This window comes from Chlamydomonas reinhardtii, chromosome 2 (assembly GCF_000002595.2).
Source record: "Chlamydomonas reinhardtii strain CC-503 cw92 mt+ chromosome 2, whole genome shotgun sequence".
NCBI lineage: Eukaryota > Viridiplantae > Chlorophyta > Chlorophyceae > Chlamydomonadales > Chlamydomonadaceae > Chlamydomonas > Chlamydomonas reinhardtii.
Window position 1 is genome coordinate 1,651,139 of NC_057005.1, and position 16,731 is coordinate 1,667,869.

The 16,731-nt window shown below is 63.3% G+C and overlaps 5 protein-coding genes across 5 annotated transcripts; 2 read left to right on the plus strand and 3 right to left on the minus strand.

Moving 5' to 3' along the window:
• Window positions 1-663: 663 nt before the first annotated feature.
• Window positions 664-2,285, minus strand: CHLRE_02g085500v5 (uncharacterized protein). Its single transcript, XM_043059322.1, has one exon. The coding sequence runs from the start codon at window positions 1,900-1,902 to the stop codon at window positions 1,381-1,383; it is 522 nt and encodes a 173-aa protein (XP_042926956.1). The 5' UTR covers window positions 1,903-2,285; the 3' UTR covers window positions 664-1,380.
• Window positions 2,286-2,396: 111 nt separating this feature from the next.
• On the plus strand, window positions 2,397-5,322 carry CHLRE_02g085550v5 (uncharacterized protein). The gene is made up of 4 exons (XM_001701678.2): window positions 2,397-2,900; window positions 3,105-3,261; window positions 3,431-3,520; window positions 3,686-5,322. The coding sequence occupies exons 1-4, from the start codon at window positions 2,566-2,568 to the stop codon at window positions 3,824-3,826; spliced, it is 723 nt and encodes a 240-aa protein (XP_001701730.2). The 5' UTR covers window positions 2,397-2,565; the 3' UTR covers window positions 3,827-5,322.
• A 14-nt stretch (window positions 5,323-5,336) lies between these two features.
• CHLRE_02g085600v5 (uncharacterized protein) lies at window positions 5,337-7,390 on the minus strand. Its single transcript, XM_043059323.1, has 5 exons — window positions 7,183-7,390; window positions 6,857-7,003; window positions 6,482-6,661; window positions 6,006-6,258; window positions 5,337-5,879 (listed from the first exon to the last, which is right to left on the minus strand). Exons 1-5 carry the CDS (start codon window positions 7,279-7,281, stop codon window positions 5,764-5,766), a joined length of 795 nt encoding a protein of 264 aa, XP_042926957.1. The 5' UTR covers window positions 7,282-7,390; the 3' UTR covers window positions 5,337-5,763.
• Window positions 7,391-7,490: 100 nt separating this feature from the next.
• Window positions 7,491-11,630, plus strand: CHLRE_02g085650v5 (uncharacterized protein). Its single transcript, XM_043059324.1, has 10 exons — window positions 7,491-7,739; window positions 7,995-8,035; window positions 8,251-8,389; window positions 8,704-8,789; window positions 8,935-9,004; window positions 9,194-9,284; window positions 9,582-9,730; window positions 9,967-10,060; window positions 10,432-10,569; window positions 11,004-11,630. The coding sequence occupies exons 1-10, from the start codon at window positions 7,727-7,729 to the stop codon at window positions 11,107-11,109; spliced, it is 927 nt and encodes a 308-aa protein (XP_042926958.1). The 5' UTR covers window positions 7,491-7,726; the 3' UTR covers window positions 11,110-11,630.
• A 64-nt stretch (window positions 11,631-11,694) lies between these two features.
• CHLRE_02g085701v5 (uncharacterized protein) lies at window positions 11,695-16,610 on the minus strand. The gene is made up of 5 exons (XM_043059325.1): window positions 16,340-16,610; window positions 16,010-16,125; window positions 14,707-15,831; window positions 14,025-14,524; window positions 11,695-13,874 (listed from the first exon to the last, which is right to left on the minus strand). The coding sequence occupies exons 1-5, from the start codon at window positions 16,464-16,466 to the stop codon at window positions 12,308-12,310; spliced, it is 3,435 nt and encodes a 1,144-aa protein (XP_042926959.1). The 5' UTR covers window positions 16,467-16,610; the 3' UTR covers window positions 11,695-12,307.
• Window positions 16,611-16,731: the final 121 nt, after the last annotated feature.

The window sequence follows — 16,731 nt, forward strand, 5'->3', positions numbered from 1 at the left end:
CTTGCCCTCTGAAAGGCTCCACCTCTACCTGAATCGCTACTACTTCCTACGGTACTATGACACACACTTGGGAAAGCCCAACAATGTGGGGCAGGTGGCCCGGCCACATTGTGATACGTTTGCACTCGTCACTCAAATGCACTCGACGTCTTCCTACGCCTCAACCCTCATTCCCCATGCTCTTTCGGCCTGTCCAGCTTGCTGCACTCTTGCCCCCTTCCCTGTATGCATCTCGACCACTCACACCACCTTCTCCTCCTTGACGCCTCCTCATTCTGGTGTCGGTCAAGCTCCTGGGATGGATGTGTGATGGGACAGTGGCAAGGCAAGTTGGTAAAGTCCCGTAGGGTGCAGCTGATTCCCATAACCCAACAAATGGCATACAATTGGCAGCGGCAGGGCAAGAGTGCGCAGCTGGTCGAACGCCGGAGTTACTGTACCGACGAGTTGCTGGCTGGCTGGAAGTTTGCTGACGCGCATTCCGGACTCGTAAGTTGCAACGACACGCGCCTGCCGTGGCAGGAACGCACGATCCCTGAACCTTGAACCTGACTCTGATCCCTGAAACCTGAACCTGACTCTGATCTCTGAACCCTGAACCTGACTCTGATCTCTGCACCCTGAACCTGACTCTGATCCCTGAAACCTGAAGATGGAAATCCTGGGCAACACTTGCTACATGAACGCTGCACCTGCCACATCCCTCGGCGCACTCACCCGCACTCAGCGCCCATGTCCCTCGGCGCACTCAGCCGCACTCAGCGCCCATGTCCCTCGGCGCACTCAGCCGCACTCAGCGCCCACGTCAACTGAAAACGTGGTGGCAGCAGTGCGTGGCTCATTTCGGCCGCCACCACCGCCGCCGCGCGCTGTGCTGATACTCCTTCATACCGGCCCTTCCTTCCTTAATTACTTCGCCTATCAACTTAACACTGAATCTCTATATAGCCGCGCGTCAATGGCCTGCAGCTGTGGCTCGCCGACCAGAGAGTCGCCGCCGCTGGCCTCCACCACCTGCTGCTCCATCGCCGCGGCCACCGCCTGTGCCGCGCGCTGTGCCGCCACGTCGCCCTCCGCCTGCAGCGCGCTGAGCGCATCTATGACCGCCACCGTGCCGCGCGGCCGGCCGCTGGCCGCATCCATGACCTCTGCCGGCGGGCCAGCAGCCAGCCGCGCGTCAATGGCCTGCAGCTGCGGCTCGCCGACCAGAGAGTTGCCGCCGCTGGCCTCCACCACCTGCTGCTCCATCGCCGCGGCCACCGCCTGTGCCGCGCGCCGTGCCGCCACGTCGCCCTCCGCCTGCAGCGCGCTGAGCGCATCTATGACCGCCACTGTGCCGCGCGGCCGGCCGTCCAGTGCCTCGAGTAGGCCATCAGGCAGCTACAGCAGGATGCAGCGGGGCACTGCCGGCGCCATGGGGGGTGGCTTCGGCAGGTGCTCCTGGCGGCACAGGTACAGTGGCCGCCCCCGCCCGTCGTACTCGTCCTCCACGATCCTCAGCATGTTGCGCGCGCCCTGCACGTCGCGGTCACGGGACGTGCCGCACTCCGTGCAGTAGCGGATGCGACCACTGCGGCGCAGCACACCGTTGCGCCGCACCCAGGCGCCCTGGGTCTCTGCTCCGCACGTGGAGCAGCACAGGGTGGTGCGGTGCTCCCAGACCGGCACTATCTTCACCGAACGCCCTGTCGCCTGCCGCTCACGCTGTGCCACACGCGACAGCGCCTCGCGCATTGCTGTGTTGGGCGCTGCGAGCGCCCCGCCGCCGGCAGTGGGGCTGAACGACGCGCTGCCCACCCCGATCACCAGCGGCCGTTCCTTGGGAAGGCCGTGCGTCAGGGCCCGCATCACGCGGTTGGCCGCGCGGTCCTGAGCGCTGCGCTTGTTGGACAGCAGCAGCATGCGCCGCTGAGCGAACTCCTTGCTGATGACGGACTCCTGGAGCAGCGCCGGCTAGTACTGCCGCTGGACAGCCAGGTATGCACGCCACTTGGCAGGGTCGCAGTTGTACAGCCCACCAGAGGTTGTCTGGGCGTGCACTACGGCGCCCGCCTGCGTGAAGATTAACTTTTGCGTACAGGCCGCCGGGTCGCCAGTGCGTGTGAACATTTCAGGTGCATTCCGACTTTCGAGCACGACCGCGCGTGCGGCTATGCTGGGGGCCGGGCGCGTTCAGTAGACATTCCGGCTCGGCCCTGGTGCGGCCCGCGCGACCTTCGGACTTCTACCAGGTTTGCCATGCGCCGGCAAGGCTGTCACTGTACATCCTGAGCTTCGGATATGACGTGGGGTCGGATATGACGTGGGCGCGCGCGGCATGCGTGGTCTCCACGGCGGACAGGGCGATGGGGTTCGAGTTTCAAAATGAAGGGGTCCTGAAAGGCCCTGAGGCAACAATCACACAATTGCACATTACGCTGCCTGACTTACCTTTGCTGACAACACCACTCGACTCTATCTCTGTTCCGCCGACGCGAATCGAACCGTAGGAGTTGCAACGAAATGCTCAGCGCCGCTTTTCGGGGGTCACCCGCCCCGATAGGATCTAGCTCACAGCCTATAACTATGCAGCAGCCTCGGCTGCCCCCGGTTCTGGCACAGCAGCCGCAGCCGCTGTCCACGGCGTCCTCACTTGCGGCCGAGCCCTATTTCGACTCACCGCGGGGCTCCCTCGGTGTCTCTACGCTGGCTGCGCGTGAAGCACACGTAGAGGCAGACGAGGCGGGCTCCGTGTGCGGTAGTGAGCGCGAGGAGGATGTGTTCGCCGGAGACTTTGAGGCGTCCAGTTCCAGCGCCCAGCAGCCTGCGCAGGCAACGTTTATTAACATTCCCAGCGCGCTTCCTTCTTCCGGCGCGCCATCCACGCCCCACCCACTCCAAAGCGCTGGCCCAAGTGGCGAGTAAGTCAGGCTTGGCGTCTTTCTCAGTTTTGCGTGGTTTGGAGCTTCTCTCCTTTCACATTCTCGCTCTACCCCGCGACGAGGGTTCTTTTGTCATGGCTGCAATTGTGTGGCTAGCGCTTGTCTATAGAACCGGCTGTGCATCCTGTGCCTATACTTGAACATTTACCTCTCGTATTCACACTGCGGATCCTGCTCGCGCAGGTATGCCACCGGTTTTGATGGCGCGATCGGACGCGCAGCGGGGGGCAGCCACGGCGACAGCATGGCGGACCTGCAGGCTAACCTGGAGCAGTTGTCGGCGTGTGGAAGTGGTCGCGGCTCCAGGCCCATCGGCATCCCGCGGTCGGGGTTGGCGGCGGTAAGTTCGGCGGGTGTGCGGGCGACCAGACACGAGAGCCGGTTTTCCCGCCCAAAAAGCCTCGGACCCGCTGAAAGCCGTCTGCCTTGGGAGCCGCGCTTCCAGTTCAACTATAACATTCACAATTACGCGACCCACTCCCCGTACTGCTCCGCGCGGATGTGCGCAGACGTACCAGCCCGCTGCCGGTGCCTACATGAACGGGTTTGTGCCGCCTCATCAGATCGTGGCTGCGTCCCTCCGCGAGGCAGACCCACTGGTAAGCAATAGCATCGCAAGGCGCTGTCGTTGATCTCCACGCGGGGTGGTGCCCTGTGCCTGCCGGGGTGCCTTTGCTTGTTTGCGCAGTGGCGTTGCGCTGGCTTGACACCCTATGTTTACAGCTCTGTGCCGCCGCCTCTGCCGTTTTCTCCGTTGCATGCAGCTGACGCACAGCCATCGGCACAAAAGCACTGCGGAGCGCCTCCGTGCGGCGGTGTTCGAGCAGACCGGCCACATGAGCGTGGCGACCGGTACAGCCTTCCTGCAGACACAGGGCTTTAAGCCGAAGCAGCGGGCCTCGTAAGCGCTATGCTTACAGCAGCGTCTCCATAAACCACGCATTCTTTTAGTCCTGCTAGCGAGGGCGCTGTACGGGTTGTCCTATGGGAACACCCAGCCCTGCAGCTTCTCATCCTCGGTATTGTTTGCTTGCTGGTCTGCGCTAGATTACAGCGTTTGCCTGTTTTACGGTTGCCCAAGTGTGGGCAACACCTGCCAACCTGGTGTTTGCCGCCTGTTTTCTGGGTTTACCCTGGCCGTTTTGCCAGTGACTAGGTCTGACGGCTTGGATGATGGACGCGTTTGGGGAACGGCCTGTCAGTGCGGAGAAAGCACAACATCCGAAATGTAGCGATGGAAGCGCTCATGTTTTTCCTTGGAGTCTAAGGCCAACATGGATGTGGACGCAATAGCTACTTGCACCCACTTCATTGTACAATAACCTATGCCAACCTGATGTATTGCACGAAGGGCGAGCTTGGAATGTGGAAGGGTTGTGGGGTTTTCCTCGTGCCTAAGAAGCGGCGCCGGCGCGCAGGTTGAGGCCGGCCGGTGTCTGGTTTGGGGCTTTGCTGGCGAGCATAGCACCGCGCATTATGTGGTAGGCCGCAGCAGTGAGGAGTGTTGTGGCTAGAGGATTTCCTGCTGTTTGGTTGATTGAAGGCTGTGCTTGTGCTTGACAGCGGGACTTGGCTGGACGCATGGCGGGCCTTGTCTGTACGAAACGACCCCGGCTACGTCCGGGAGATGAGGTCGACGCGTGCGGCCTCAGACTGGAGATGTGGCGTGCGCGCAGCCCACTTGTCCTCGTGTCGTATCTGTGCGTGCCAGTGCGGTTCTTATAGATGCTGTTGACGATGACAGTTCCAGACGGCAATTTCATCATAACCCTTCACGAGCGAACTGTATGCTGACTTTTAGCGGACTGGCGATGGTAGCTGGAATCTGGCATGGCGATGACGGTGCTTAAGACAACTTGCAGGCACCAAACCATCTGCGGGGCGGCCCATGCACGGCGAGCCTGAGAGCTGAGAGCTGGGGTCTGAGGTCGAGGGTTGAGCAACCGACGTGTGGAGCGATGGCGCAGGGGGAGGCCGAATAATTACGTGAGCGCGTGCCTCGTAACGGTATTAGAGCATGGAAGAATGGTTACAGGGAGATGCCAAGCGCGATTGTACTAAACCGTGGCAGAGAATGAGAGTGCAAGCGCGCTTATATGTGAAGAATAGCAAATGGCTGGTGCGGCAAAGGCAAGGGATCTTGGGGGCTGCCGTATTGCAGTCAGACGGAAAGAGTGCTGGAATGCTGGACGCTGGGGATGCTCGTGTGAGGCCGTGAGCCGGTCCTGGTACTGGTAGCTGAGTTGGGACGAGACGTCGCACCGCTGCTACCCGTACTTCCGCACGGAACGCGGTTGCCCATACCGTAAGTTATTTGACTGGCCGCGATGGCTTGGTCGCAGATGGCCAGGCGCAGAACGGCAGAAGGCAGAAGCTAAGCCATGTAAACGCCTGATGAGTGATGAGATACATGGAACTCGCTGGGGCTTACAATTCCGCGTCTTCGCCTGAGCGTTGCTTGTCATGCAGTGCGGGCGCGGCAGCTACAGTTACACGTGCCCGGCACGGTACCATCTTCAAGCACATCCCCATCCGTGCCCTGAAAGCCTGAAATACAAGTGCATATTGTTTACCACTCATGGATCGCGGAGAGAAACGGCCGGCCGGACATCCTAGAACAGCCAGGCAGCCGGCGAGGAGAACAGTGCCGGCTCAGCCACGGTATCCACCCGTAGTCACAAGCGCCAATCGCTCTTCCCCGGCCTCCCTTGCCCACGACATGCAATCCGTTGCGCAACCGTGGCGTAGTCAGTCCGCACGTCTTCCGCTCTGGTCTGCGTACGCATTAGTTCCGCAACACTCGTCATTAACGTCTCTGCTGCGCTGCGCGCCAATGAGCTGCTCAATGACGCTTCCCGTCCGCGTATGCAGGTGCGTCGGGTGTCGCGTGTAGATGCTGCTGCAGAAACGCCTTCAGCTGCTCCCTGGCACTGGGTTGCAGCCTGGGCACGACGTGACCTGCGGCAGGCATCCGTCCCCTGTTCAATATGGCGATACTAGGCCCAGGCAAATGTTTGCACACCGTTTGCAAGCACAAATACGGCAAGTATGGGCTGTGGGAGCAACGCTCTTATTGTTGCTTACCTTGTTCATGTTGTAGCACAAGCGGCGATTGGAAGCACAATGCCAGCTGTTCGCTTCGGCCCCGCATAGGGTCTGCCGCGCCAATCAGGTGGCAGGTGGGGCGCTGGAGCAGCGCCTGTGCGCTCTCTGGGTGTAGGTCGGTCATTGCTGTGCCGCCATTGCTGGTGCTGGGCCCGCCGTAGACACCGGCCCAAGTGGGGTCGCGGATGCGGGAACCGGAGATGAGGACCGCACATTGCAGCGGGGGCAGGCTCTGCAGGATCGTGTGTGTGCGCCAGGTGGCATCAGAGCTGTGCGCGTCAGGAATGCGCCGCGGCCACGAACCTACCGTCCCGCGGCGGACGAGAAGTTGCGAGGCCCTTGCAAGCATGCCAGGCGCAGTGCCATGACTCCACCCCACCCACAAGTGCTGCTGCGGTCCTGCGCGCACGTACTGCACCTGACTGCTACAATTGCAGCTGCTCACACCTGCTCACCTGAAACCTGAGCTTGCACTCCTGCAGCGCCAGCACCAGCGCCGCCAACGCAGCCCCTTGCGAGAACCCCAACAAGGCTTCCACGGGCCGGCCCGCCGCCGCCGCGGCCTGCAGCTCCGCCTCTATCGCTGCCAATGACCGCTCCGCGCCCTCGTACGTCACGACACCCGTGGCGGGGTCCTGGATGGGTCAGGACAAGTTCACCAGCTGAGACGAGACCGCAACGCCGTCAAAACAACTACATTGAGAAACAGCGTGCATTTGGCGGTCAAGGGAAGGGGAAGGTAGCTGCGTGAATGTGCGTACGTGTTCGCATGTGAAGATACATGGGGGGTGGCAAGGTGCGTACACAGTACGTGGTCTCCGCATGCCCACCGTGACTGCATCCCACCACTCCACAAAGGGTGGCGCAAAGAAGCGTGCGACGTCCGGCGTTGGCGCCCCCTTTGCCGCGTGTGGCCCATCTAGGTAGGTGATGTCAGCAAGCTCATTGATTGTGATGTCTAGAGATGATATCTTCAACTGCGTAGTCGCGGCCAGGGTACGGCAACACACGGTATGCAAGCATGGGCACGCGGGCAACGCAGATCAGGTATGGTCAGCACGCGCTGTACGTTAGCGGTCAACATGGTATCTTCCCTGAGGTCCCGGCTGTGACCCCCCCCCCCACCGCTGCTGTTCACCCTCTCCAGCTCCGATACCTGCTGCTGCAGAATCGACGCGCTGGTGCGCCAGCCGTGGAAGGCAAGAACGCGGGCCCGCCGTGCGGCGTCGACATGAGTCGTGGTAACCGCGGCCATGCCCGTTCGCCCCACATGCATCTGACTAGTAACGGGTCACTATGACAGTAGGATGAAGTATTCAAGGCTGAAGGGAGAAAACCAGGGAGGAATCGGCACGTTTCATTACTTCAATGCAGCGCGCATCGGTTTGGCTTGTTTGAACGCCATAAAGTCAACTAAGAATATTACATGCAAAAATAGATTATTTACCCAGTTCCTGTGCTTCTGCACTCGTTATCAAGGGCGTTCCATCTTCATGCGCCTCATTCGCAGCGTGCTTTGTAGTAGCAGCGCCGGTTTTGGTCAGGGCTTTTGTAGCCCAAGCCTCAGGCGTCATTTGTCCGCTAGGTTCCCGCGTGGCCACGGGAACGCCCTCGCCAACTTCAGTAGCTGCGCACGGAGCCGGGTCCACGCATATTCATCAGCGAGTTCCGCGACTTCAGTGGGCGTGCCTGTGGCAAAAATGCGGTTCATCGGTGAGCCCGACTTGGCGTCCGGGGGGGGGAGAGCCACACCCGCCGGAGGGGGGGGCTGGGGGCAGGACAGCTCTTGGAGGGCGCAGCCCACTAGCCCACCTACACAGAGAAGGCAACAGCGCCTGAGGGTGTCATCCCTGGAGCCGTGTGGTTAACTACACCGGCCGCAGGTTGTTGCGTTGAACCCATGCGGGTCCGGCTGCCGCCAGGCTGCCTTGACGTCCCCCTGCGCTTCGCCGCCATTCACTCGCGCAGACATCGGCGCAAACCTGCTCGATGAAATGTACACCGGGCAGGTGAGCCCATGGTTTTGCTCGCGTGATGGAGTATTGCATGCGGCGCCGATCACCGCCGGCACTGGCCGCTTTTTTCTTGTGCACACGGGGGTGGTCCTCGATGTGCCTCCCCGAGACTACCGTGTTTTTCGCCGCCTGTCATGCTGTCGCCTGTACGAACTCGCTTATTTGACTTCGCGCACGTGCAACGCATGCGTGTCCGCATGGACGTGCAGTACAATGACAAGCCGTACCATCCTCCGGACCTTTCTGCCGTCCTAGAGCGCGCGTGGGCGGCGGGCCTGGAAAAGCTGATGATTACGGCTGGAAGCCTGAAGGAGGCACGTGCTGCTCTGGAGCTTGCGAAGACGGATGGTGTGTGGATTGGGACATGGCTCGGGATGATGGAGGCGGTGCGGGCGGGCTGCAAGCTGTGTGGGAGGGGCGATGGGAGGAAGGTCGAGGCTGGCAGAAGCACCTCGGTCGTGCAGGCTGCGGCATACTGACATGTTGGGCAGTACTACATCATTGCTCCGGGAATGAGACCAAGTACCCCTGATCACTGCATGCGGCAGCGGCCTCGCTGCTGCGCGCTTAGTAAGCACTTCTTACTTGTCATTGGATTACCTGTAGTGTAATTAGTGGTGTGTTGATTGCCGCTCCGGCTGCTGTTGCGTGCGCACCTGCAGAACGCTTGTACTGCACCGTGGGGTGTCACCCCACTCGGTGCAAGGAGTTCGAGGACCACCCGGGGGGACCGGAAGCCTACCTGCAGGTAGCGGCCTATAGACACATGCACAAGCGCCCGCACGACTGTACACACACATATGTATACGTTTCACACACATTGGTGGGTGCGCGCGCGCATGCTTCCACAGTCGTCCATGACTCTGTTGCTTGCTGCTGCCTGTTGTCCTCAGGAGCTTTTGGAGGTGTTGAAGGAGGGCCAGGCGCTGGGCAAGGTGGTGGCTGTGGGCGAGTGCGGGCTAGGTGAGCGCACGAAGCTGCTTGACGGTATGAAAGGGTTCTTCAAAGCCAGGAGCAGGAGGCGGGACGCCTGTTCTCACTGTGGTCCCAGACTCAATAACTAAAACTGCCCTACCTGTGCATGACTGGTTGCCAGAGATCCGTCCTGATCGGATGTGTGCGCCTGCCGCATTGTGCACCGAGTTGCCACAGACTACGAGCGGTTGCATTTCTGTGACGCCGACACGCAAAAGAAGTACTTTGAGGCCCAGTTCCGACTGGCCAAGGAGTCGGGCCTACCCATGTGAGTGGTGCATGCGATGCACTGTATGCGGGAACAGGCTGCGTCGGCGCAGCTGGGGCGTGCCAACGGCTGCTCACAACTGCGGGACCCCTGTAGCATGTCGCGGCTGGCAGGCTGCATTCAGTGCACGATTTTAGCGGGACGTGCAGTCAGGCCGCTGCTTACAGGCACTGCAAGGGCACCCTAATACCGTGCGCACCTGCCCGTATCGTGCTTTCCCACTGCCGCCTCGGTAGATTGCGCACAAGTACACTACCGGTAATCACAATTGTGCTCGGCGTCGGTACATGGCTGTAGGTTTCTGCACCTGCGCGCCGCTGCTGATGACTTCCTGGACATCACGGGTCGCCACCTGGGTGACTTCCCGCGCGGTGGTGTCGTGCACTCCTTTGATGGCACCGCGGAGGAGGCCGCGCGTGTGCTGGCGGTGCCGCAACTAGCAATCGGTGCGTATGCGCGGGCGTGTGGGATGTGGGGACGGTAGGCGCCCTCGCATACATCCCTGGCGGAGGCGATAGGCTGCATGCCGCAAGACTTGCGTGTCTACCTTTCCAGCTCATCTTGCCCGCCGCCACACTTTCATCAAGCCGCACGCCGTGGCACATGCCGAAGCCTTCCCGCCCCGCGCTGCCTGACGCCCCATCCCTCCGCTCATGTACCGGTATTGCACCACTGGTGGCAGGCATCAACGGCTGCTCGCTCAAGACGGACGACAATCTGGCGGTGGTGGGCGGCCTGCCGCTGGAGCGAATCATGCTGGAGACCGACTGCCCCTGGTGGGTGAAACTTAAGGAAATGGGGTACGGTTCGGCGTTCATGTGCAAGAATGCTTAGCAATGTACCGAAAGGCGGGCAGCTGGCGAGGGACGGGGGCGTTGGGAGGGCGACGTTGCAAGGACGCGGCGGGGCACTGTTTTGGTGTCAAGGCATGGGGGGCGCTTAACGTGCTTCAGGCTGTGTGGTGTAGCAAGGCGTGCCTGGGCTGGCATGGGGGCGCCGTGTGGAGCCCCGCGCGTGGCACCGTTGCTGCTGCTGCTGTGTTCTAACTTCTTAGGCTGTGAGATGAGTACTACGGCGTCAAGCTTAGTTGTATGGTTGGTCGGCAGTGGTGCTGACACGCGCGGCACAACACCGACGCGCTCTGCAGGTGTGAGATCCGGCCCACACATGCGGGCCGCAAGCACGTGTCTGCGGAGGCGCTGGCAGGCGTCACGGGCGCCAAGGATCGAAAGAAGTTCATGCCGGGCTGCCAAGTCAAGAGCCGCAACGAGCCGGCCAACATCAGGCACGTGCGTGGGCCGGGCGGGTTGCATACAGCGTGCCAATGGTGTGTGCTCTGGGGTAAGGGTAAGGGGCGCGGTGTCTGCCACCGAGGTGCAGCTGCGAGTGCGAGTGCGAGACTGTGAGTTTGCCGCAGCGGGACTGCATGCACGTCAACGGGGATGTCCGCGTACCTTGCTTGGGAGTCCCGATTTATGCGTTAACATGCACCGCACCGGCGCGTGGTCACCGTCACGTGCACTGCAGTTTCAAGGGCGTGAGCGCGCCACGCAACAGCATGTGCTCCGGGCTGACGTAACATGACATCCTGCGTCCGCACACTACGCGCGTCGCCCGCATCGTGACATGCCGGTATACTGTCCTGAGTGTTTCCTTCATTCCTTCCATACACAGCCATGCAGCTTATGCACTCATCGATGCCCTTGAACGCGCGCACAGGCAAGTGCTGGAGGTCGTGGCCGGCGTCAAGGGGAGAACGGACCTGGAGGCCGTGGCGGACGTAATCTTCGGCAACACCGAGCGAATGTTCTTTCCTACGGCGTGAGCGGGGAAGTTCCCATGATGATTGTGATGCTGCGCCTGGTCCATCAGCAGCAAGCGTGGCAATGTGATTAAGGGCAAGAAGGGTGCTGGTCTTTGGTGGCCATGCTTCCTTCCTGCTGTCACGAGCCACCGGTGACCGTATCCACTGAGGGACGGGACCGTGGGACGGGGCTGTAGTGTCGGTTTTTGCGGGGGAAAGGCGGCCTGCCGAAGTAGCGTAGGGACTGTGCTTAAGCGCAGGGCCGAGGGCCTCAATGCTTTCCAATGGACATGCGATGGAACAACTCCAGTGGGGACCCGGTACAGGCCAGGGAGGGGCGCCGGCCTCTGTTCCGCTCCCGCGCTTGATGGTCGCGGTGTTGCTCCGTCAGCGGCAGCCGCGGACCTCGCCGTTGTTGGTGAGAGCTGTGCTCGTGGAAGCTTTTGTCAGCTTGCGCTGAGGTGCAATGTGAAGCGTACAGAACCAACACGGTCGCGCGAACACCGATGTCCTTCATTGGCCGGTTGTAATTGATTGTCAGGCCTTCCGCCCAGACCCTCGGCCTGTGCCGATGCTGCCACCGCTGCCACGGGCTCCGGAGTGGGCAGTGTCTGTCGCTACGGCTCGGTTGGCGCCAGCCGGAGGCCCGTGGATACAACACTTCCCGGAAAGCTCAAAGTTTGAACTCACATAGCGCCTACATCGACAGGCGCAGACCAGACGTGTGGCTTGTTCGAGACTTTCTCCACTTCATGCTCCCAGTCCCATCCTATACATTACTTCCTTTGCACGGCCTAGCCCTTGCCGTCCAGGGGATCCGTTCCTCCGGCCCACCCGCACGCGGAGGGGGCGGATAACCCCTACTTGTGAGGCCAGCACCGAACCGCATGGACACGCGATAGCCTCCTGCAGTAGCTGTCTGACATTCTACCCCCTGAGCATACCCAGATGCGGTTGTACTTCAATGCCCACGCTCCTGCTCATACAGACCCTTACAGACCAGCATCTGGGACCTGCCCATACGGCGGTACCCCACCTCGCCATTCTCCTCATCAAATTTGCAGAATCTGTTCCCGTACACACATGCGCTCGCGCACATGCGAGTGCTGCAACACAGCCCAGTCATGCACTTTGTTCCTCGGGCGCACCATGATCCTGTGCAGCAACCGCATGTACTCATCCCCTGATCCGGGTGCACTGTGTGCACACCTCCGCCACGCTACACCACCATCTGCCATCGCTCGTCGTCATCACTACTACCCGCGGCCCGCGCTTGCTGGTTTCCCAAAGGCCGCTCCCGCCGGTCAGCAGGCCTCCTGCCCGGCCTCTCTCCTACCTCGCGGTTGCAGCGCTCAGGACGTTCGCCAGACCCGTGTATGCCTCCAAGTCGTGCTTGCTCGTGCCGGAGCGCCCCTTGGAGGCTGTGGCCGTAGGTGTCCCCGCCGCCCATCTCCCAGCGGTCATGTGCTGCAGCGGCATCTGGCGTGTCCACCGGTCCCTCGCGCCATTGGCTGCGCCAGGACACACGCTGGCGGTCCAGATAGCCCCAGCCGGCGCTGCAGCTGCGGCTCCGGCTGCGGCGTGACCCGTGCGGGCTGCGGGGACGTGGCGACGGCCCGGCTGTGCGGCCGCGGCTAGTGCTGCGGCCCCTGTGCCTGCGCCGGCCCGGGTCAGCGTCGCTGCTCGGCCGCGCGCTTCCCGCACAACCACGCCCGCCCACCCTGTCCCGGCTGCGGCTGCGCCTCCGGTGATGGCTCCGGTTGCGCCCTTCGCCGTGACTCCGGCTCGCACTCCGGCTCCGATGCCGGCTGCGACTCCGGTGTGCAGCTCCGCTGCCATGCGCGCCGCCGCTCCTGCGCTTCTCATCTGGCCGGCTGCTGCTGCGGCGCCTGCCGTGCGCATCCTGCTCAAGTGGCTGCTCCGGCGCGGCCCTTAAGCTCTCACTACCCGAGCGCTTGCTATCCGTACCCGTGTTGCCACCCCGCGACCCCGCGGCCGCCTCCACAGCCGGATCCGCAGGCATGCCAGCCGCGGCCGCCACCGGAGCCGCGGGCTGCTCGTCCCACCGCCTTGGGCGCTTGCGGTGTGCGGCTGGCTCTGCACCCGCATCCCCAGCGCCTCCAACGGCTAACGCATTCCCTGCCACGCCCACGCAGCTGCCCTCGACGTAGCTTACGCCTGCAGCCACTGGCAGCCACTGCCTCTCTGCACTGCCGCGTTGGCCGTCACCCATCGCGCTGCCGCCATCAGCACCTCGGCCCGCGGCTCCCGCTGCGCCACTGCCGCCAGCCGCGTTACCACCTTGATTGCTGTCACCAAGATCGTCATCATCGTCCAGCGTCAAATCCACGACCTCGGGCTCGCCAGCAGCGGTTGCAACAGTTTGCCGGCTTGCTCCAGCTCGCCCACTGCCGCCGCCGCCGAGTGCCGCCACGCGAACACCAGCAGCGGCACCGCCCGCCGCCTGCCCCGATATCTGTGGCGTCGGCTGTTGCCCCGGCAGGACCAGGCCCGAAAGCTGCAGCCGCGGTGCCGCGAGCGCGGCACGTGGCGGCCGCGCCTGAAGTTGCAGCTGTCCCACGGCTGCCCTGCTCCCGTGCCCCGTGTCCGCATGCGCCACCGCCGTTCTGCGGCCTTGTGTGTGCTGCTGCGTATCGAGGGCGTGAGCGTGCTGCGGCTCTGGAGCGGGCAGCGCCACGCCCCCGGCAGGCGGCGGCGGCGGGCCGACGCTGTAGCGGACACCGGCGTCGTAGGCGGACACCGACAGACCCGACAGGGCGAAGCACCTGCACGCAGCCGAAAGGACGTGGTTCAAGCAACGCGATCACGACTACCGGAGGCGGCAGCATAGAGTACGCACGCCGACAGTTAATGACCCCCTGGAGGCCGCCTGGACGCCCGCAAGCCTGTCACCCGCCCCATGCAGCCCTGCTCACCGCATCTCATGCCAGAAATGCGCCGCCCGCTCGAACAGGAACGGCTGCAGCGCCGCCACAGGCCCTTCCAAACCTTGGCTGCCGGTACCATCGGCTGCGCCGGCTGCGTCGCTTGCAGCCTGCTGCGGGCTTGACCGGCTGCCGCGCTCGCGGGTAAGGTGCCCGCCTTCCCGCTCCATGCTGCCTGAGCCCGCGCCGGCTCGTTGCCCACGGTCCAGGTCTGCGCCGCGCCGGCTGCTGCCATGCGCGCCCCTCCTGTCGTCACCACTGTCCCACGAGCGCCGGCGCCGGTTGCTGCCGCCTGCACCAGGTCTGGACTCGTCCCTGCCGCCTGTGGCCGCAGCGCGCCCACCGCCGCCAGCACTGTCACGTGCGCCCGCTTCCTGTTGCTGCTGCTGCTCCTGATGCGGGTGCCGCCAGGCATGCTCAGTGGCCCAGTCCCGACGCAGGCCCCATGCATCAATCAGCCCAGACACCAGCGCACGCAGCAGGGTCAGATTCTGCGCGCCACAGGATTGCATAAGGATTTCAGCATTACAAAAGCCCGTAAGGCATCCGCGCTCAGCGAGGCACATCGACACAGGGGTCCAGGGGTTGAGGGGCGCCCGCACCTTGCGAGCCCTCCCCCCCCCCCCCCGCACGCACCACAAATATGTGTCCTACATGCACCCAGCCCGCTCACCGTGCTCAGCAGCAGCGCCTGCAGGTCCCGCGCCGCCCACGCCTCCACCAGCTCCCTCCGCGCGCGGCTCAGCTCCTGCGCCCCTGCACCCACCCCAGGTCCCGCCGCCGCAGCCGGCAGTGCCGTCCCCGGCCGCACCGACGTCCACGGGGCGGTGCTGCTCCCGCTCCCACCCGCTGCGCCCAGGCCACCACCCGCCCCGCGCCCACTCCGGGCTGGTTGCGCTGTCGTGACGCCGTTCGCCCACAGCCTCAATTCGTACACGCGGCGGCGTGTGACCACGGCTGCAGCAGACGCCAGCGCCGGGTCTGCAGCCGCGCCATTTGCCACTCCCGCCAAGCTGCCGCCCGCCGCTCCGCCGCGGCCGCCCGTGGCTCCCACCACTGCGGCCTCTGCCGCCGCCGCCGCCGCGGCCGCCGCCGCTGCGGCGGACTGATGCCCTGCGAGCTGCCATCCCGGCATGACACCGCCAGTGCCTTCGGCTGCGCCTGCTGGCCCCGCCGCGGCAGCTGCATGGCGGCCGCCACTACCAGCAGCACCTGCGGCCCCGCCGCCAGAGGCCGACGTTGCCCCGGACGTGGCCAGCAGCCGCTGCTGCACTCGGAAGTAGTAGGGCCGCGGCTGCGGCTCCGGCTCCGGCTGTTGCGGCTGCTGGCGCGTAGGACGGAAGTACCCGTAGCGGCTACGTTCCTGGGCGTCGTCCCCGCCAGCGGCGCCGTCCTGATGCAGCATCCCGCCGGAGCGGAAGCGGGGTGCGGCACCGGCGCTGCCTGTACCGCCACCGCGGCCATGCCGGTGGCGGCCCGCCATGCTGTCCGCAATGCGGTGAAGCTCCCTCAGCATCTCCTCTTGCTCAGCAGCGCTGAGACCGCTGCCGCTGCCTCCCGCCGCCCTCACCGCCCCACCGCCGCCCGCGCCTGCTGCTGCTGTTGCTGCTGCTGCTGCGCCGCCGCCAGCACCTAGCCCCAGCACGTGCAGCACGTGGTGCACGTAGTGGTGGTGCTCGTGCTGTAGGTGCTGCTGCCGGTAATGGCGCTGCTCGTGTGCGGGCGGCGAGGGCGGCACCGCCACTTCTGTGCGGGAGCCGTCACCGCGGCTGCCGGTTACGTAGCGGTGGACACGGCGCTTTACGTAAAAGGGTGGGAAGGCGGAAGGGAAGCACGAAGATGGTGATCAATGTCACAACGTGAAGGGATAAGTTTGGGTTGTAAATTTTGGGTGCATGAGATGTGGGCGGTCAGCAGCGGCAATGATGCTTGGCGTTGAAGTGGCAGCCCCGTGGCAAACTCTAGAGGCCACGCACCTTGCAAAGCGGGCAGAACCGCCTCACACGCAGCCATTCTCCCAGGCAGGAGCGGCAGAAGGTGTGCTGGCAACCTGTGACTGCTTTCTCCTGTGGCTCCAGGATGTCCGTGAGGCCTGCACGAAAGGGCCGAAGTGGCGATGGAGTTAGCACACACAGATCAGGCACATTGAGCGCAGGGGCGCAGGATGCGGCACAACACCGATCGCTCTGGCAGTCTGCCAGCAGGCGGCAACGTTGCGCAGGCGGGCTTTGGCCAACGTCACGCTTGTCGCCCCGGGTGCTCCAGTTTGAAGGTTCCAGGGAACCTAACCCGCATTCTGGACTCACAAATGGGACAGCTCGGTAGCCCGCTATCGTCGTTGCCAAAGATGGGCGCCGCACGGTTCTCCTTGGCGCGCGTGTCACTGTCGTCCGAGTCGGAGTCCAGCACGACCACTTCGCGCGCGGTCTCCATCTCATCGGTAACAGGCTGCCGTGTTCGTGTTCGTGTTCGTGTTCGTGTTTACGCAGCACAGGGTCAAGAACTGCTTTAGGCCTGAAGCATTTGTTTTCGTGAGTCTTCATTCAGTGTGCCTGCAGGAGCCGTCTTGATAAGGACAAACCATGAGCAGTATGTTTCATGTATAATCGGCAAACCTGAACCAAAGCCTGGTCATTGAATGCCCATGACGTTGCTAGCCACATGTCCACAAAACTCTAGCCCCCGGCCTCCCCCCCCC